Source organism: Manacus vitellinus, unplaced genomic scaffold, assembly GCF_001715985.3.
Source record: "Manacus vitellinus isolate BGI_N305 unplaced genomic scaffold, ASM171598v3 scaffold_21_pilon, whole genome shotgun sequence".
In the NCBI taxonomy this organism is placed as follows: domain Eukaryota; kingdom Metazoa; phylum Chordata; class Aves; order Passeriformes; family Pipridae; genus Manacus; species Manacus vitellinus.
Genome location: NW_021939546.1, coordinates 12748876 through 12770538, shown reverse-complemented (window position 1 = coordinate 12770538; position 21663 = coordinate 12748876). Strand labels below are relative to the sequence as shown.

At 40.0% G+C, this 21663-nt stretch overlaps 1 protein-coding gene across 1 annotated transcript in view; it reads right to left on the bottom strand.

Moving 5' to 3' along the window:
* Window positions 1-21663, bottom strand: part of TESK2 (testis associated actin remodelling kinase 2) — a 70231-nt gene that overhangs the window by 26036 nt on the left and 22532 nt on the right. The window contains exon 3 of the mRNA XM_008924348.2: window positions 17929-17977. Coding sequence (XP_008922596.1) covers window positions 17929-17977 — 49 coding nt within the window. The remainder of the gene's footprint in view (window positions 1-17928; window positions 17978-21663) is intronic.

Sequence of the window (21663 nt, the reverse complement as noted above, 5' to 3'; positions counted from 1 at the left end):
AGGAAAACCTGGCAGCAATGCAGTGACTTCTCTCAAGAAAATCCAAGCGAAGCAGGCAGGACAGTTTGCTCCCAAGATTGGCCCATGCATGTAACACTGTGCCAGGTTGCACCAACTTCCCTCCTCTGTGCCAGACAGATCTCCAGCCCTCTCTCAAATGGCTTTGTACTTTCCCGTGTCATTTACCCTGACAATGACACATGACAGTGTGGCACCATTATCATGTTCAAACTGAAGTCTTAATTGCAGCTTTTGTTATTTCAGAAACTTGTAACTTGCTTGCATTTTGTTGGGCTTCTTTGTGTCTTGGAGCCTGGGCACAAGGTAAACATGAACCACACACAATGGAGTGTGGATGGATGATCTCCTCAGGCTGTGCTATAGCAAGGAAAGAGAACACAAAGCCAGACTCTATAGACAAGCCCAAGGGTCACAGCTCACCTCCTGAATAGTTTCTTCCTTTTGCTGAGCTCACTGGTTAATTTTGAAAACCTTTTCAGCAGATACACAAGTTCCATAAGTAACTAAGGTGGCAAAAGCATTCAGGCAGAGGAGGCACAAAGCAATTTTAACTGACACAGAGCTCACTGGGAAGGGATTCCACTGCGCATCCCTTGGGAATGGGGTTCATCCCAGCCCATGCACAGCAGCACATTTCACCGGCAGTCCAGGGCATGACCCCTCTCTCTCCAAAACAACCTGTTCCTTGTGCTAGGAGTACGTGTGCCAGGAGAGCGGAGCAGCTCTGGAACAGGTCAGTCTGAGACTATGCAATCTCCATCCTTGGAGATTTTCAAGACCAACCAGAGCTGCAGCCAACCTGGTTCAGTGTTGGAAACAATGCTGCTTTGAGCTTTTCCAGCTTTGATCTTTCTCATTGCTTTTATCTGAACCCCTAAGGGAGCTAGATGACCTTATAGGGCACTCAAGAAAAAAACACGCTCAATAAAATTAGATTTATATTTTTTTAAGTCATAAGTTGCTACCATGCTTAAGGAAAAAGTGGTGAATAAGACTTCTACGATAACTTCTAATATATTTCCAGCCTCCCTGGGAAAGTGTGAACAGCACTTCTTGTCCAGTTATGTTCGCATCTGAACTATACAGACCAACCTGGAACAGAAGGCACCAAAGCTCCAAGCTGGATAACCCAGTTATAGAGTGACATTTAGCAATTACCCCAAACCATTTCACCTTTCTGACAGGGCAGTAACAGACAACAGACCACCCATACAGCACTACCATACTTAAATTCATTGGCAAGACAATGTGAGGGGGAAGAGAATCACTGGCTCAGCTTCCATTTTCTAGTCTGTGCCACACCATGACACAAATGGCTCCAGAAGTGCTAATAAACAAGCAGCCCATAAGAGTATTGACACACACTGAAATGGGACAACAGCTGGCTACTATATCGAGCATGCTCTTACTTTCCTTCTCAATACAGCAGCCTACAGATTTGATCCATTGCTGCCATATTAGCTAAGTGCATCCAATATATCTATTCTCCCAGCACTCTTCCAGTCAAATTGGCTTGCAGGGTCATTCACTCAACTACAAGGACTCAACTCTAACATGGGGTGGGTGAAGGCTGACACACACAGAGGACACAAATATGGATGAGCTGCAAAAGCAGGACTCAAACCTGTCTCCAGCACATCTACAAAACCCTCTAGGCCTCCTATCCAAAACTGCCACCCAGCAAGTGCACAGACCTCATTTATTAGAGATGTGAGTCTGGCTTTGGCTCTACATTCTAGTGTACCTCCATGAAAGACAGGAGACTAATCATCAAGAGAACAACCGAACTAAGACTTTCCTATAAGACACGTTTAATACTCCAGTTGATCTCAGGTTTTAGCTGACCAGCAGGTAATATTTGCATACAGAATCCCAAATTATCCCTAAGGCAAGCACCACACAGAGTTCAGTGCTTCCTCAGTGTCATGTAAGTAATTCAATTCTTCTGGTTATTCAGGCTGATAATGCAAACAGCCAGCCTGATGGCCTATTTTTTTCAGAGCCCTTCAACGATGCCTTTTCAGAACAGACACAGAATTATGAACATTATTTCCTAAATGCCAGGGCAACTGAAAGAAAAAAAATACTTGTTCCCAGTCTCTTACTGGCACAAACCAGCTCTTTGTGGCAAGAATATCCTGAAGGATAGTAAATGCACCTCTCCCAAAGAGAACACTGGATTTTGTTTTGTCCCTAAAACATTTCAGTGCTGGTACAGTAAGACTGCAGCACACACATCATCTCAAAGCATTATTCTACTACAACAACAACAGCCATTGCATAAGTGTACAAGCAATTGGAGCAGAGATCTGATGGGGCTAAGACAATGAAAGCAAAGGACGCTACATTTCATAGAGACCTCAGAGCTAAACGTAGCAGTGTTCAGACCTTTTCAAACTCTCCATCATCAGGTTGCAGTGAAACAGCTACCCATTATTCCTCCTGCTAGCTTTTTGTCATGTAACAGGATACCAGCAGTCAGTTTATCTGCTTGCCAGAGTCTGAAAGTAATCGCTATAGGTTGTTTATTTTTGCATTTACTACAACTCAAAGCAAACGAAATGTTGGTTTAAAAGATCCTGGCATCTCAGCCCACAGAAATATTCTTTCCAAAAAAATTCTGAGGTAGGAGTTCACACTTTTTTTGCTAGAATGAAAGTTCTGCAAAACTCCATTTCTTATACCTCTCCCAAATCTTATGAGGAAAGAGGGCAGTAGCTTCTTTGAAGGACACATTACTCAGAAGCTCAGCCAAGCACAGATGCTTTCTGGATCAAAGAGTCTTGAAGAGGTTTCTGATGTTATAGTTTACTGCTAAGAAATGCAGAAGCAGCAGTATATAACCCTTTCCTGCACAAAGGGATAGGGAAACATGTAACTTTAAACCTAGGAACAGTGTAATAGGACTGTTGCCTTGCAAGACACTTGCAGTCACGTTATCAGACTCAAGCACATGAAATATGGAATGGATTGAAATTCAGAGTATGACAGTACTCACACATAGCATTACATGCTTCATTTCAGGAGACTAATGATGAACTTCAGCTGTCAGATTTTAGCTTCAGAATTCAAAAGAAAAGTTTAAATACTAATATGAGAACTAGAAGCTTTTAAAGAAAAGGCACACCAAATTCACACAATTTCAGCAGTTATGGCTCAAAAACAAAGACACCAAATATTGTCAAGTCTGAGGGGGAAGACTGATGGGAATTGCAAAGAGTTTTCAATGCTATTTTGAGAAACAACACTGTTTCAATTTGTAGGTCTGATATAAATAAGCCATCAGATACTGCACAGGAAAGCAAGAAAAAAAGTTGGCCTGCTATTTAGACGACTTTTAATGTCACTGCTTGCCATTCAAAAAGCAACAAGTAACTACAAGACACCCCTATGCTGTAGCCCAAATGTTACCAAAGACAATGCATTACGTGGTTAAGAAAAGCAGGTGTGGAGAGTGCATTTAAGGTGACTGACCAAACGAGGTAAGTAAAGAGTGGGAGCTACAGGGACCCAGAACACAAACACTGAGATAGCAACGAATGAATATACTGCAGAAGCCCACTGAAGAGACAGGCAGAGAAGCAGAAGGAAAGAGAAACTAGAATTGTGGCATTAGCACCTTCAGCATGGAGAAACAGATGTCAAAGCAAAAACCAGACCAAGAAGTTGGACTCTGAAGGGAGACTGGGAAAGCAAAATAACAGTATTGCAGATGCTGTCAACAAATGCATTTGAGAGTGTCAAGAGACAGAGCTTCCATATTTTTATCATTTCTAATGCTGGAAGTAAGAAGGTAACTCTCATGTCTAATAAAAGAAAGTTGAGAGCTTTTCACTTAGCTTTCTGTAGAAGTTTAAGACCAGTTTTAAACCATCCATTTCAAGGAAGACACAACCCAACCTTCAGATGTCACATGTTTAACAGTCATCTGTCACATTCAGCACTCTCTAAGCCACTACTCTGAAGGCTTCTGGCTGCAAGACAAGAAGCCAATCTACCCTTCTGTCACAACTGGCATAATTAGCTACAGTGGGAGGACTGGAAATTTTCTGATTTCCCCCAACTGTTTTCATTAGCTTCAACTGTGCAGAACTGGAAAAGAAAGACAGTATCAGGATGTTCAAAACTACAACGTAAGATACTACAAGTTGATACACTGAGGTTGACTATCAGATTAAATTGACCTTTTTTTTTAAGTTTGAAGTTGTTTCATACCCCTCCACTAATTAAAAATCCCATAATTTAAAAATGTACACAACCATCTCACCTCTGAGCAGTAGCCTTCCATTGCCACTAAATAGCTAACACATTGATTGAACTAAACAAAATAAGTTAAACATTGAAACAGAACAAGTTGGATACTGAATTTGGGCTGCACAAGTATACTTTGGGTCAGCAGGTCAACTAATGTTTCCAAGGAGAAAACCACATGTACTGAAAGAGAATGCACAGGTGAAGCAAACATATTTCAGAACAAAGCTCAAACTTTTTCATGAGGGATCAGAGGGGCACAAGTGGCTTGGAAAAACAGCCTGATTGAAAGGGTAGAAGCAAATCCAAAAGTCTTCATCTAAAGGCTAGTTTATCTTCCTGCTCCTCAGTTGCTGAAAATGAAGGGGAAAACCCAAGTCTTTTAACCTAAAGTCAATTTGTCTTCTGCTTTTAAACCAACACAAAAGATTCATTTATTTAATAAAAAGGATGTATTTTCTTTAAAGGACTTAACCATTACAGGATTAAAATAAAGTTAAAAAGGTGTCAGCTATTCAGAGAGGAGAGAGCAAGCTTCCTCAGGCAACTGCCATTGCCTGGTTACTCATCAGAACTCAGAACCAAAAGCCAAGAAACGCAACAGATCTACCTCTGTTTCTTCTTCTGTGTCAGTTGTGGCATTGATTGATCCACTGGCTCCTCCTGCTGAAAAGACATGTACAGGCAAGGCTTCTTTTATAAGGGCAAACAAGAATTAACATGCACTAACTCAGGAAGGAGCTGTAATGAAAACCATTTGTTGCATTCCAGACATTCAAGTGTTGGCATGGAAAAGAATATGGCAAGATTTGTCTTCCTTTAATTCTCTAATTCCAACAGCTCTTATGGTCACAGCACGCTGAATTTAGCCCTTTCCTGTCATTTCACTCAATCAAAATTTAATGTTCAACTGGTTGCCTGATGCTAGAAGCAGATTCTGGTTGGTAAGGCTTCTACCACTGAGGCACAAAGCAACAATGCACTACTGCAACCCATATGTGTGAAGTTTTACGGACGCTCACTTACTCATACTCAGGTTTGAAATACTGCAGGAAATAAGCTTATTTTGTTGGGACCGGAAAACACTCCCAGTATATCTATACAAACTGACCTTGATAACCATTTTTCCTGTGATTATATTAGTAGAAAAAAAAAACCAGAAAGCAAAAAAGGCCTAACAAAAAAATCCTGCATTTATAATGTGAAGTCACAACCATTTGGATTCGAAGTAGAGCCTAGTTCAGTGCAGATAAGAATCTGGGATATGGCAAGCTAGCAATGGCATAAATTAGCACACAGGCACAGAAGAGAAAGTACCTTGTTGCTGACACAGGCAAGAGAAACAGCATCTCTACAATAACACTTCTGTTAAGAGTAGAAGGCTCTATCCATACTGGCAGCATTTTGAACATACTAGACACTCAGTTCTAGAAGCTGAAGTCCCTGACAAGGAGCCTCTTATTTAAATAAGGTCCTTCTCACCTTCCCCACAAAAATACCAGCAGCAGCAGCCCACAGATTATATGCCTGCAAGATCCAGATAAATAACCCATTTGCTTCATTTTTTTTGAAGTCTGTAAAACAGCCACAAGGATCTACTGAGAGCAAAAGTTATAGCACACGAACACCTCTCATAATACAAACTTTGTTTAAATTCTGCACAAGGAATACTTTTTCTGAGCTGTTTCAGAATTCTTTTCCAAGCCTCCACACTCCCACTGTGCCACAATGTCCATTTAGATTTGAGGGTACTCAAACACTTCATCGGTAATTATAGAAGGCACCAAGATCCCCTATTAATAGCAGTGTGTAAAGGCAAACATCAGAAGAATTTTCTTGTACAACTCAGTTTCTGAATGTTTTGGATGGTTGATAAGTAAAGAGAAATGAGGAAGTGAAACTACAAAGCACTTGTTAATTCCAGAGTATGTTTCCTGGGATCCAGGGTGCAGAGGGGGGAAGGAAGAGAAAGCACTACATACAAACCGAATTTACTGAAAACACATAAAAAAAAATTCCAAGGTAAAAAGTTAAATGGCCAACTTCACAGTACCCATTTGGACTGCATCTCCATATACAGAAGTAACAGGAAAATCTGGTCCTCGAGGCACTATTCAGTTCTCCTCTCCTCTTTCCCCACCCCACCATAATGGCTGAGAAGCTTCATCTTCTCACTCTTAACTGAGACCTATTTCTAGGATATCAGAAACCACCAATAAAAGAACTGCAGAATATAAAGTTCAAAAATGTTTGTTTGTTTTTCTTTCAGCTTGAGGCAATGGCAAAGGGTCCAGAAGGCTTACAGTGAGTGTCAAAACAGAGATATTAAAATCTCTCCCCAAAAAACCCCACACAACCCACACACAGAGCATCCACCCACCTCACACATGATGGGGAAGGGAGAGAAAGAATGAGACAGTGGAACTTGCTGTTTGCAGTTCAACATTTATCTGCTTCTTATCTTACTTTCTTCTATCCCTGAGACATTCTAAAAAGGAGGAAGAGGTTTGTACCATCGAGATACTTAGAAAGCCTTCCTCAGAACACAACATATTTAGATGCATCTACCTCAATTAAAGTAAAGATTAAAAGTTGCTTGTGCACTATTACAGGCTCTGAAGTGATAAAACAAGTAAATCATCCTCCTACAAGGGGGAGGGAAAGAATTAAAGCCAACATATAGCCCGTGTAGCCAAGGTTTAGTAAAAAATTAGAAAGAGAGGGGGAAGGGAAAAAAGGAGGTTTAACTATAAGCTGTTAAGCTCATACACAAGCAATTAAGAAAGAGTAGAATTCCAAAGCTTGCATGTCCAGAAGTTCTCACTGAAATAACTGGTTGCTCGTCCCTTCTGATCTAGCACCTGCATGCATAAATACAGACTGTGCACCTCAGGTTAACCTCCTACTTTCAAAGTCTTGGCTTCTGTCTTTACATGAGGATTTCTTTAGTGTCTTTGATTATAGTTCTTTTTACGCCTGAACTTTTTTCTCTGTGAGAACCCACCCTTCTCTCCTCTCCTAACCACACAGTGCAGATGCATCTTGCAGCTCCCTGGTGCCTTCAGCACAGTGCAGGGCTCACACATCTTTCACTGCTTGTCTGCTTTTGCTTAAAGGACAGACTTTCTCTGGAAACTTGTCCCCAGTGAGTTTTACTTACCTGGTCATCATCAACCTACAGTAAGTTTTTTCCACTAACTGATCTGCCATCACTTCCCTCTCAGAGCGCGCCTGTAAGGCCAGCTTGTGGCTTCCACAAGCCAGCATTTTGTCAGATTTCTGCTTCCCACAACTGAGCTTTTCGCTGCAGCTTTTTGAGAATTAATTCCATCTTTCTGTCCTCAGAACAAGTGTTGTGACCAGGTACAGCAGCATCTAGCTTCCTACCAAACTGAAGGTCCCTGCATTCTGCGTGAATAATTTGGTACAACCAACTCAAAAATACTTTTTTTTTTTTTTTTTTCCAAAAAACAGCTCTGTAAAGTGTTGTTCTGGAAAGCCAGGTCTTTGATCGCTGCAATCAGACAAGACGGTTACCTTTCATTTGTCAAAAAAAAAAAAAGTAAGTAGGCATCAGATGTACAAAAAATTTGGAAGATCAGCTAACTTAAATAAGATCCTTTACATGCTTTCCAAGAACCTGCCTGTTGATATTTAAGCACTCAGAACTGCAAAGTTACAAGTCAGACAGACTTGGTTGAAACTCCTGTGGAGACCTGTATCATTTTTGCTGGAGAAAGAAATAAAGGGTCAAGCACACCCCATATGCCACAGCACCAGGCTACAGGAGTATGAACTGGAGATGGAATTTCAGTCAGGAACACTAAATTTCCTGCCTCCTGTCATTGAAAACCAGGCCCCCTTGTGTGACTTTAAATGGACTTTTTTGGTATGTGCAGCACATCAAGCTGTGTTTGGGACTGAAGTCTTTTTTCTTTTTAACAAATTCACTAAAATATTGGGTTCCCAAGGAAAATAATATAAACAAAGTAAAGAATATGTACTTTGTCTTGACATCTGTGAAATAACTTCACTGTCTTAGACACACTGCTTTTTTGTGTTACAAAATAATTTAAGAAGCCTTAAAGTTATGACTCAAGGTTTAAACGTGTGACATTTTCCAAATACCACCACCCCCCTCACTTTCCTACAAGCTTTTTAAACTCTGCTTACTTTGAACAGTCTAATTTACTTATTACATGTACCATGTTCACACTTGATTTTGCATCCACTGGTGCACACAGATGAGTCAGGTTTACATCTACCTTTAATCAGCCTGACTCAAATCTCACATACAAGGTACAGATGGGTATCAAAGTCTGGAATTCTTCAGCTGCTAGGATAAGATTAGTGCAAGTGTCTACAGCATTATTTCTACAAAAATGAGACATCTTTAGCTGATAAAACAGATGATGGTGCTCATATCCTTCTGACCCTCATTCAGCCTTCCTACAGTTGATAATCCAGACTGAATAAACACTGGAAACAGGATTTTAATTTTAGTTCCTTTCTCATGCACCCTTTCAAAAAGTATAGTTAGGGCAGACAGTCCTCTCCCTAAACCAATACAGCTGGTTCAGTCTAGCACTCTCCAGTTAATCAGGACATGGTTGCTTCTAGAGATACCTGGACTTCTTGACAGGATCAAAGGCACAGGAACGGGCCCCTTCAACTCTGCAAATTGGTATGTGTCTTTCAAATGGGGATCTCAAGCTGAAGAGACATGCTGCACTCCTCTAAAGAGAATGAATCCAAAGGAAGGACACTGCTTTGGAGATGAAACAATATGATGCCTTTTATAGCACAGAGAAAGATTAAGGTAGAGCTGGTTGTCAAGCCTCGATCTACATTTGCTAAGAGTGCATTCACCTACTTTTTATAAATTAAACTGAGAACCCAAGTGAACTGTCACAGCAAAACTGAAAGTGACAGTCCATATGCTGTGAAGAGTGAAAAAAATACGACCAAATATGGCTCAAGTGTTGACAAGTATTTTTAAAATTCTATTACAAACAATCAAGAGATGAAGGGAAGTGTCTGCACTGAACCAAATTCATAAAACCAACTATAACTGCATTTCAAAATGATCAAAGATGTACTAGGAATCATTTTGCATGCTACACAGAAACAAGAAAGTACACAGTCTGCATGTGGTCCCAGACAAAGCTAATAGAATAACTTCTGTCAGATACATACACATTAGTACTTAATATTCAAATTTATAGATATCTCTATTTTTAATCACAATAATTTAAGCAAAAGCTAAAAATAATACTTTGATATCAGAAATCTGGCACACATCCCAAAGCTTATCACCTTAAAGAATCAGGATCTTTACAGTTTCAAAGAGATATTGCTAGAAACTTGGTTTGACATCTTATAAACACATTCATCCTGGAATATAAACAGAAGCTTCCTAATTTTTTGTCTCTTCTTAAGAAAAATCCCTATTGCCAGTGCCTGTTTCCTTTCAGCAAGGTAGCTGCTGCACGTGACAACAAAGGTGATACTTTGAGCTGTTCTTAACTGAGCCCTGATGTTCATGAGCAATGAAGCAGAAAAGACTCGTGTTTCTGTACATGTTTAGTTAGTTGGGTTTTTTTAATATTAACATGTGCCAGTAAGTAGACACACAGCAACATATCTTTGCATCTTGTAGGTTTACCTTATCCCTATTCCCTAGTGTAGAAAGACTCCACTTTATTTTAATACAAGATGATAGAATTAACAAGATATTTCAAAGCACCTATTAAGTTGCAACAATTTTTGTGTTAAGTCTTTTTTTTTCCTCAAGAACAGAAACATAAAGGGCCATCAAGATGATTAGAGGGATCAGAACCTCTGCCACAAGGAAAGGCTGAGAGAACTGGGATTGTTCAGCTGGAGAAGAGAAAGCTTCAGGGTGACCTAATTGCAGCCTTCCAGTACCTGAAGGGAGCCCTCAAGAAACATGGAGAGGGACTTTTTACAATGCCAAGGGGTAATGGTTTTGAATGAAAAAGAGTAGGCTTAGATTAAATATTAGGAAGAAATTCTTGTAAGGGTGGTGAAGGCCTGGCACAGGTTGCCAAGAGAAGCTGTGGATGCCCCATCCCTGGAAGTGTTTGAGGCCAGGTTGGCCGGGGCTCTGAGTAACCTGGTCTAAGTGGGAGATGTCCCTGCCCATGGTGAGGGGGTTGGAACTGGGTAATCTTTAAAGGTGCCTTTCAACCCAAACTACTCTGTGATTCTATGATATGGAACTTGCCAACTGGCCCCGATCAGCCCTAGGTGGCCCTGCTTAAGCCAGGGGTTTGGACCAGATGAACTCCAGAGGTCCCTTCAAACCTCAACCCCTCTGTGAATCTGTGACAAAGCACTAAGCAGAGAGTGAACAGCCCTAACAGACATCTCATGAACCATTCATTCTAATTTAGTGCTGGAAAACAGTGTCAGTGGAATGGAATGATTTCTCACCTGTTCCATTACAGACTAGCCCAGTCTTCCTAACACCAGACTTATTTCACACTGTTTCAAACCTTACTTCTGCTGCCATGGCCCTTGCTCTGCTCAGGTCCCACAGTGAATGCTCACAGTTATTAACGGGGAGTGAATTACTCTTCTCTTGAGGTCAGATCCCTGGGCTCCAGATGAATGATTTTCTCTTGACCCTGAGGCAAGCATATGCAAAGCCTGACTCTTAATGACTCCTGTAAAGGAAAAGCTAAACAACCCAAACAACCAAATTAACAGAGGAAATAAGGATACTACGTGCTAGCTGGCTGGACTTCCAGCCCTACAACAAAAGCAGCAAAAAAGGGCAAGCAAGTAATAGCAATAGGTGCCTCTAGTTTTATACCACATAACCATTCTCGTCATCAAAGCATACATTTCTGGAACTAAATATACGCAGTTCTAAAATCCAAATCCATACCAGGAAGGGTACAAAGTAGGCGTAGTTTAGTAGAGGACTCAATGCCTCTGACATACTTTAAGTAAGGCTAAACTTACTGTTCTGGTGCTTGGGTTTTATACCTGTAAAGGCCCAGATTGCCTCTACACAACACTGTCCAGCACTGGCACCAGTACAGCACCACTGAAAGAACCCCTTCCATAAAATGAAGCTGCAGCTCCAACGAATGCTACAAAAAACATCTGAACTATGGACAAAAAGTCCATGCAGAGCAGGCAAGTAGAGATTTACTACAGTGATAATCCACAGATCATGCTATTCATTGGCTGAGAATTAATCTGCAGAATTTTACACATACTTAGAGTTCTTACAAAGTTTAAACCGCAGTCTTTCCGCAGCATCCTACAGCCAAGAGGCACTTAAAAATGCCAGCTGTTGAAAGTCATCCAAAAGAGATCCTTTGAAGCAACTTGAAAAAAAGATTATCACGCTATGATGACAAACTAAAACACCTCAAGAGTTTTCCCACCCCTCTGCTTTTTGGCTCCTCCTTTAGAGTTTTCTTTTTTCAATACTACAGTCAGAAAGACTGCATAGAGCATCTAAGAAAGATTTCAATAAGCAAGAGGAGCTAATGAAAAGCACAAGATATTAAGGAATACAAACTGATCTGGGAGCCTCTGATCAGTATGGCTTCACTGAACACAGTAGGTAATACCTTAACCTTTCATCTTACATGTACTAAAGGACTTCCCTAATAATTCTCTAAATTGTTGGAGCTTTTTTGCTAGAAATTTGATGGGAGTATCCAACAAACAAGGAATATTTTTCTATGATGAAAATTTTCTAGGATGAAGATAAAAGTCCTTTAATTTTTTTAATTTTCTACTTAGTGCCATCTTTAACACAACTTTCACTTTCTCTTCAGTTGTCTTCCAGCTCAGGTTAATCAACTTCACACTGCAACTATTCTTTTTTTTGAGGAACGACCGCCAGAGCCAACTTATCCAGGAACTAAATATCAGCTGGTAAACAGGTAATACTCAAACTGGGAATAATTCCTTTGCTGCACGGAATATTTGCAGAATGACAGGTAATAGGAACTCCAGTTCCAAAGACACCAAGTTCTCTAGAGTTGACAGCCTGCTGCGATCACCAAAGCAGAGGTAAATATTTGCAGAGTTTTTACATGAGTAAAACTAAAGTTATTCAAACAATATGAATCATACTGGTGGAATAAAAGTAGGGATTAGCGAGTCTTACAGGAGATGAGGGAAGGAGGGAGGAGGGAAGGAATGGTGTTCCAAAGCTTTTTAAAACTCTCCAGAGTGTGCAATTACCATCTAGAAGGCAGTGTAGGCCTACAATTTTTGCTGTAGCATAAAATTCAGAAGAGGAGACCTAAGTGATGTCTGTCTGGTTTTCTCCATTCCAGGGTCAAAGGTTCTCCACAAAAAGTTGACTAAGAAGGGACAGGAGTAAAAAACAAAAGAGGAAAATGAAGTACTTTTAATGACAGATTCTGCTTGTGAAAGCTGCACGTCAGAAGGACCTTCTCCCTTGAAGAACTTACTTTCCATTCTTTGTAAAAGGATAATTCAGCACAATTAAAGCAATGCTGAGAATGTCAAGCTTTTAATATGTTTTCATTCTAATCACTGCTATCTCCAAAAGTAAAAAAGAAAAATACTAAAAAAGGAAGGTCTGTGAAAACCCAAAACTCCACTAATTGCATTTTTAGTTTACTGAAAGGTGAGAAAGCAGAGAAGGAAAGTTTTCAGTTATCACAGAAGAACTCACTGAAAAAAAAACCTCTCCCTTCAAAAGCCACAGGCATTTTCATTAAGACGAGCTTTACAAGTACAAAAGGGATACACTATGCAAGGAATTTTTAAAAAAGTCTTTTCCAAACAGCATTCTTGTCCCAAAACAATCAAATTGTGGTTGATGGTAAAAACAGCAGTGTCAAATTCAGTAAGCTATGACAGTACAACATGTCAAAATTGTCCAATAGCAATTATCTTGCCCAAGATAAAAATTACCACGTCTGGAAGGATTTCCATAGTTAACTTTGTCCTGGGGTTTATGACACAGCTATAAAAAAGTTAATTGAACTGAAAACGTGCACAAGCTCAAAGAATTATGTGGATTCTCTTAAAAAAACAAACAAACAAAACAGTCAAGATGTTTCTTACAGCAATTTTTGTCTCATACATCTGCATTATATGTGTAGTTCATACCACAGTTCATTACTGCAGGCAGCACCACTGAGCAGGCAGGAAATATTTTAGACTTCAAGGCACTTTGAGGTACTTCTGCACACTGCAGCTGATAAAGAGAACTCAGCAACTGGCATGCTCAGGAGAAGGCAGGTGCACAGAAAGGCTGGCTCACCCCTTACCATTATCCTACTGTTGTCCCAATGCCACAGGACCTTAAAACCAAGGCTGCCCAGCTATACTCAGACCCACAAAACATCTCATACCACACCATGGGATGGAATTAGAAGGGCTGACTAGGCAGAACACCAGCAAGGACAATGTTTGAAAGCCTGCAGCAGAGCACCTCAGGCAGGTCCACCTGCTGGCTGAAATAACATTGTCCTACCCCTCCACCACTGACCAAGTGCTCCCATCACTGCAGCAGCCCTGCTCTCTGCCCCACTGCACGTCAAATCCCACATGGAACAAATAAAGCTACACATTATGGCAGCAGAGCATTTGCACACTTTTTTTACTATCTCCCAGTATGAATTAATAGTCATAAAACTTCTGTTGCAACAATTAACTATTGTCCCTGAAGCACTGCAATTTCAGGATATCCCAATCAACACATAATAACTCTCCCTTCCTCATCTTCTCTACACACAGCTGTCAGGGCTTTCATTTTTTCCAAGAAGGAATTACCAAGCTGTATGACTCATTCTGTGTATATATATACATCTAATTATAACAAGATTTTAGCCTGACCTGTCTCCTAGAAATTCAGATAAACCTGTTTAACAGAGTTCTACAAATAATTTTAAGATCTGCAAGAAGGTATGAAGTGGCTTTTATATGCTAGACTGTAAGCTATGGTATCAGCTTTGGCACGGGCCTATAAAACTGGCAACACACACATAAATTTGTTTGTCTCTCATCCAAAATGGATGTTTGCTCAAGCAGCCATTCAGTGGTAAATGTGTATGGGATAAGATCCTACACGATTCCTACTGAGCCCTGGCTGCTCCACACTGGCTCCCAGCTCGGTGTCCCTGAGCTCTGCTGACATCCTGGCAGCAGCTCCAATACTGCCTCTGAATGCTCAGCAGCACCTCATGCTGACACCAGAGCTCTACTACTATCCAAGTTTCTCCAAGACTGAGGATGCTGCTCTGTGCCAGGAAATTAAGAAGTGGAAGTGAAGAGAGAGTTGTCAGATTAGGAAGGTGGCTGGAAAGCACAGAGAAGCTTGAGGGAGAGGCTGAAATTAGTTTGGAGAGGCATGTGAGTACAGCAGGAAGCCCTGCAGATTCCTGTAGCTACAGAAACAAACCACCAGCTTCAGATTAGAGCTGAATGCTGAGAAACGAATACCCAGCTTCTGGTTTTACAGAAAACAAGCACAGCAAATCTGTGCCCATGAGCTCAACGTTACTGAGGCAGTCTAATGCCTGCCAGCTCATCTGAGTGATACACCTATTAAAGCATTTACTTTGCTTTCCTTAAATGTTTCTTAACTTAGTGCTTGTAGGGATTGAGGTCCTCGCCAGCCTACACTGTTCCATCAATTTAAGGATATTGAGCTACTTCAGAAGAGGCATATGCCATAGCTTCTGGCTTGAGAACTTAAATAAAAAATTGGATTATCAAAACTGATAAGACTGTGGATTCAGAACAAGGTCAAAGTCCTAGTGAAGTCTATAATTAAACAATTCCATTCTTATTTTGAAAAAAACAAACCAAAACAAACAGAAACTGCCTCTTGCTCAAGTTTCAAAAACAAAAGCCACTTGAGAGAGGAAAATTAAAACAACACAAAATGCTGCCAAAAGGGAAAATCCCAAGGTATACATAAGATCAACACCCTCCTCAAGCAAAAAACCTGCTCTGCATGATCCTCTCCTGTGTCCCATGCAAAAAAAAACTTAACACTTTCAACTCTGCCTTCCAATAACAAAGTGCTGTATATTACTAATGTAGGCCCTTAACAGGTTTACAAAATCCTCAAGGCTCTTCTAAAACATTTGTATTTGTTGCCCTGCCTGTTAATAGCACAGGAGGGCATTATGTACAAGTCCTCTAAACGCAGTCACTGAACATTTGCCACAAGTTCTCAACTCCTGTTAAATAAACATGATTTCCCATCGTGCCCTCAGACATAAGCTCTAAGTGATGCTGTATCCCTTTTACACAGGCATATCATCAACTGTACTCTCAAAACACAAGAAGGGATAATTAAGCTCCTTACAGAACAGGTCCAGCACAGGCAGTGTAAGAGGATTCTCCCTGCAGTGACTCAGACACCTATTGACCAATGGGCCTCTGAATCAACAGTTTCATCTCCAGAGAGGTGAAACCCTGGCAGAAGTTCTGAGTACTTGTAGTGCCAGGCCAGTATCAATTATGCTGAGCACTGGAAGCCAGGAGACCACCTTTCTGGACCACAGGCTGAAAAAAGCCACAGTGGCTGATTTGTTTATCCTCCTGGGCTATATTTGAACTGGTGATTCACCACGTCCGTCTTACTAATAACTCCTTCAGCTCATCATTTCAGCCTCCTTCTCCAACCTCCAGAAGTCTTCAGAACTCAGCTATTACTCTACACACACTTCAAGATGAAAAATGCCACTAATGTTGCCAGAAAGGACAACTAATTCCACCACTTGGAACATACACGGCTTTTAACTTTTAAAAACTCTGTAAAACCAAAGAACAACTACTGCACTGGGCAAAATTGTGTGTGTCTTCCCTACAACATCAAATTTGGTCATGGATTTTCATATTGAAGGCATTAAATCCCCTCTTGGTCCACAGAAGAAAAGCAGTGTTCACTAATTATACTTTTATAACATGTCACTAAAATTCTTCTGTTTCTCAAAACGTTGCAGCAACCTTCTTCAGTCTAAAACTTTTCCTCTTTGGTCTCAAGATGTTTCTGAAATCTCTTCTGTTATTCTGAATTAGAACTATAAAAAGTTATTCTTTGAAGTCTTTCTTAGATTTATTTGCTTGCCAAGAACTCAAAAATAGCTGAGCAAAGCAAGCAGCTACAAAGTTAGCTCTCCATGAGGAAGCATCTGTACTGTTTTCATTTTCTTGGCTTTTGGGTGGGGAGGGACATTTAAATGGCAAGCAACTGCTGTGAAGGAGGGGAAAAAACCAAACAAACAAAAAACCACATTGAGGAAAATCTGCCAAGTTTTAGTATTACAAAGTGTTATGAAGCTCGATCTCTTCTGGGATACGTTTAGTGAGTGAAAGGACACAAAACCTCCCTGTTTTCATTTATCAGATGTCCAAAAGAAATCAGCAATAACGTTAGCAAAGTCTGCCAGAAGGTCTTGAACAGCCATCTTAGAAATGTTTCTTCTACTGAGCACAAGGTGTGTGTGTGTGGGAGGGAAAATAAAAAAAAAACCTGTCCCTCTCACATCAAAGTGCTCACACATACTGCATCTTGAAATTTCTGGAAGTGTCTTTACCTTTGCTCTCACACTAGAAATACAGACACTGTGAACTAGAGTGCATCACTCCAACAGCAGCTGGAACTAGAATTGCAGAACTGTCACCCCAGAAGGTGAAGAAATTCACTGCCCACATATGTGCATCTTTGCCTCAGAGTTGCATATGTAAGTTCCAGAAAGTGATGGTGACACATATCCTGCTAATTAGCATACAGCTATCCAGTCTCCTCATTTTACAGTAAGCAAGCACACCATACCAGGAACCTGCTTTAATTGCTAATTAATAGCATACTTGTCTTTGGGAGGGTGGGAAAGGGTTAATCTTTTAATTGAGCAGTTCTTACAAATCAGAAGTAAGCAAGCAATATTAACTTTACAAAACATGACTTTCCTTTCAATCTGTACTCAAACTAATACAAAAGGCAAAATATTTTATTGATTTTGACTCAAACAGGCAACACTATTCCTAACAAGAGAATACTACCTTCTTATTTTTCCTGAGCAGTTTACAGAGGGATTAAACACACAACCCAGGAAAACTGGGTGGGAAGACTCACATGAACGGAAACTTCAGCTTCACATTTGATACCCAGATCTTGGCCAGGGTCCATGGGCAATGGCATAATTCCCTTTAACAGGACCCAGATTAAGCTGTAATCTTGATGTTATTCCAAATAAGAAAGTGGTAGGGGTTGAACACAATAATATCACCCAGCCGAAATGTCACTGACTCACCTGTGAAATGTACAGCTGGAGTATAAATAAGAGTTAAATACAATGCAATGTCACTGAAACAAATAACACTTAGGGGCAGCTCAGTGGTAATGCACGTCTCTCATTTCGAACATTGTCAGGGAAATTTTATGTTCCTACTGTGATTTTTTTTTCCCATCCTAATAAGTGCTTCTGAGAAAAGACATACAAGGGCTGTGAGCAAAGGGGAGTTCTGAGGCCTGATTCTGCAGCCTTCCCACAGCACAGTAACTACCAAGCGATTAACTCACCAGCCCCATAAAAGAAACATCACTCAACAGCAGTTGCAGAATCTGGCCTGAGAACTGTTTTCATATTCAGTACTTACATCATGAAATAGTCTTACCTCAGTAAGAGCGTGTAGCTGTCCTTTATGCACACAGACACCCATAAACCTACAAGAAACAAGAAAAGAAAAGTGGTTTGGGCTTTTTTTTTTCCCCCTCTTTTTTTTCCTCTCAAGAAACTAATATAATAAAAATTTCTGGAAACACCACAAAAGGAGGAAAAAGAAAATATTCAGCCTCATAGACACTGCATACTTCACTGGTGATTACTTAAACATCTCAGCACAAAACAAAATCATGTGTCTACATTACAATATAATTTGAACTAGCAGTTCCAAGAGAGCAGGGGAGACAGCTCAAACTCAATATGGAAAGTCACTAATTTGAGTATAAGCACAGGCCAGCATATAATGATTTTTGCAGAAAGGAACAGTCTCAGAGTTCTGTTTTAAGGAAGTTTAAGCCAAGTAATCCACTATTGGTCTGCATAAACAGAAAATTACTTCCCTTTGCATTTTGCTGTTTAAGCATAGAGATGTTTCTTCCTATCCCATTCCTGACCACTCAGGATTATGAGGGCACATACAGGCTGTACACTTCCCTGCCCCAACCCCCTCTTTCCAGCACTTGGATGGAAGCAAGTTTTGATAGTATCCAGTATACAGACATTCCACAAGTGTTCCCTACACTGCACAAGGTCCAGACTCCTGCTGTCAATAGTAATGACTGTCACCCTTGATTTTTCTGGAAAGCAACAGAATGTGCCATCTATTTAACGTATGAGAAACAACTGAAAGCTCATTTTTACCACCATCCAAGCTGAACTTAAAAATGACAAAATGCAAACTAATACTAACAGTAAACATCCCCCATGAGAAAGTTCAGTAATGCTCAAACTATATAAACTTCAGAGCGTTCCCTGCAGACTTCAAGTGTCAGTTCTTCCCAGATTAACTAATTCTCAGTTTTATCATTTAAGTTTTGGTCTCAATGAGCAAAAACGAATTGTCATCTCCACAATGTTCAGCAATTTCCATTTTGCAAGCAAGGGGTAGAAATGCATGACTCTATTAAATTTGATGGGCATCTCATGGGGAACAATTTAAAGGAAAAGGACCTTTCATATCCTGAAACACTTCTGAATTTAAAAACAAAAATGATGCAAGACATATGTAGTGCTAGTTCAGCTAAGCTGCTTTTGAAGAAATGAATGATCCTCAATGTTCTCCTGTCTAACAGCTGACTGGTAAATTACAAGCAGTCGAAGAAAAATTATATAGGCAAGATCCTTTGCATAAGCTGAGCTGTGGAAATCTGTTTTTATAACCAAAGAAGCAGCACAACTTGTACCAGAACATCTACTGCCTGCTCTCATCTCAAACAATATTCCCTGAATATGGAAATTTTAATTTGAGAGGCAGTGAAAACCCAATTCCTCTTGCTTCATGTAGAACAACAAGGCATGACCAGGTATTCAGGGGAAAGGGAAGAAGCTTCCTTTAGATACAACATCTACTCAAAATATTGCTATTTCTGAGTTTCCCTTCATACAGCCATGGCATATGAACCACTTTGTAAACAAGTTGACAAATGAATCTTCCTGAGACTAACAAACCCAGAGCAGAAAATCTGTTTCTTAGTGCATTCTGAAAGTCTCCAGAGCTATCAGGCATGGTGTTAATGGCTATATTCTCAAGTAAAAATGGAAAAAAAAATTCAATATATGAATTCCACTATTAGACAACTTTTCAAAGTATTTTCTCTTCTATGAAATGCACTAATTACACAGCATTAACCCTCTATGGCAATATTTTCATTTAACAAAAACTGAGGCTAAGTAATTAAAAATAATAATGTTTTCATCTATTTATCACCTCTTCCTTTGTAAAGGTGTATTACACTACTTTCAAATTAAGAATTAACTGTATTTGACATAATACTAAAATACAAACGCATCTAAGAATTTATCAACATTTTGAAAAAATTAAATTTCTTGTCTCATCTTTACCGAACAGGGAAGACATCACTGTCATTTAAAGACTGGCAGAACTTAACTTTTTCTGCCAACCTTTTTAGGTCCAGGGAAGTCTCAATGGAAACATATTCATTACCTTTATGAACCTACTCTTAAGGCAGCAAAGACACACTAACTCGAGTAATCAAGAGCAAGAGTTTAAAAGTCTTAAACACCTGGGATTTCTACTAGGAACCAGATCTACATTTCTAACTTTAAATCAGAAATTAAAAACAAAGCTCCATATCATGATCTCATGGAAAAAAGCTGGACAAAGATACCTTTATAAACCCCACATATTTAGAAGCTATTCCCCAGGAAAAGAGAAACCAGATACACTGATAAAGACAGAATTAATGAGTTTACAAGCAACATACTGAAGCCATTTAAACTTCGTGTCATGAATCTCAGTTTTCAGACTCTGGAAAACAGATTGATAGAACAGACCTGTAGTGACCCAAATTCCTGAAAAACTTCTGCTTAGCTGCTTTATCAAGCAATAATAAGCCACTTGGTTAAGCCAAGTACTGCTACGAAACATTGTTGGAAAGGATTTTCACTATAAGATAATACACCCGGCTGCTACCGGGAAATACAACTACCAAGCAAGATTTAACATCTGATTTCAATTTCTGAGATTGCCCCCGATGAGATTCCAAGTTCTGTGGAGAGGAAGCTGACATGCTGGTCCAGCACAGCTGAGATTATTCCTGTTGGCGAGACGCTCTGTCTCCTGAGCCAAAATGTGCTTGTAGGTGAACTTCAGCAGAATGTCTTGTCAGCCAAAGGTTACACTTCCTATAAGCATTTCTACTTGGAAGACGCTTCAATGATCCTGTCATCCACAAAGCAGGAGACCATTTGCAGACTTGAGGAAGTTTATTTTCAAGACAGTGTATCTGGCCTTATCAGGAAGCTGAAGCGCTTCCAAAATCGTAACTAGGGGTTGGAAAAGTTTTCCAGAAGCTGCAAATACGAAGCATGTTACTTGAGTCCACCCTGTTAAATCCAGTGCAGCCACACTTCCACCACAAAATGCTTTCTAACAAATGTCAGCAATCTACAGATGTTGGGAGTCTCATTTTATAAATGAGGCAATTCCCCAACCAGTCTGGAATAGCCCTCCTCCTAAACAAGAGCAAGAGAAGGTAGTCTGGATATTTCTTAGTGCTTTACAGCTGAAACTACTTCCAGTTCAGTCAGACGGCAAGGAAGAAAATTCTGGACAGAAAAGGGGAAACCATCTCCTCTGTCTGCAACCTTTGCCTTAATTTATCAAGTAAAACTCACATCCAGATTATACAGCCTCTGTGGACACCCAGACACTGAACACATGCTTCCCATTAAAACAACTTCACTGGGACACATTCCTGTTCTGTGGATAAACCTGGGGCAGCTACACCTCAACAAAATAAATCGATGCCCTCAGAAACTTACTGCTTGTATGAGAAAATTCAGCACTTTGATAACATTAAACATAAGAAACAAATCAAACACACCAATGCAAAAGTCTCTAATACGAGCTCAGTAACAAAGAGACAAAAGGTCAGAAGACACCCTCTTATTTCATCACACTGACTGTTGGAGAAGGAAGAGGGTAAGAATATTAAGTCTGCATTAATGTTTTAGGCACCGTGATAGATTAAAAATGTATTTTAAGTTTTCTACATTGGCATTTTGATTCTGGACAGAGGTAAGGCATTTAATCTATCATTTTCTGTAACATACTACACACAACACATACAGCCTCTCTTCTGCTGCCGTGTACACTGCATTCCTG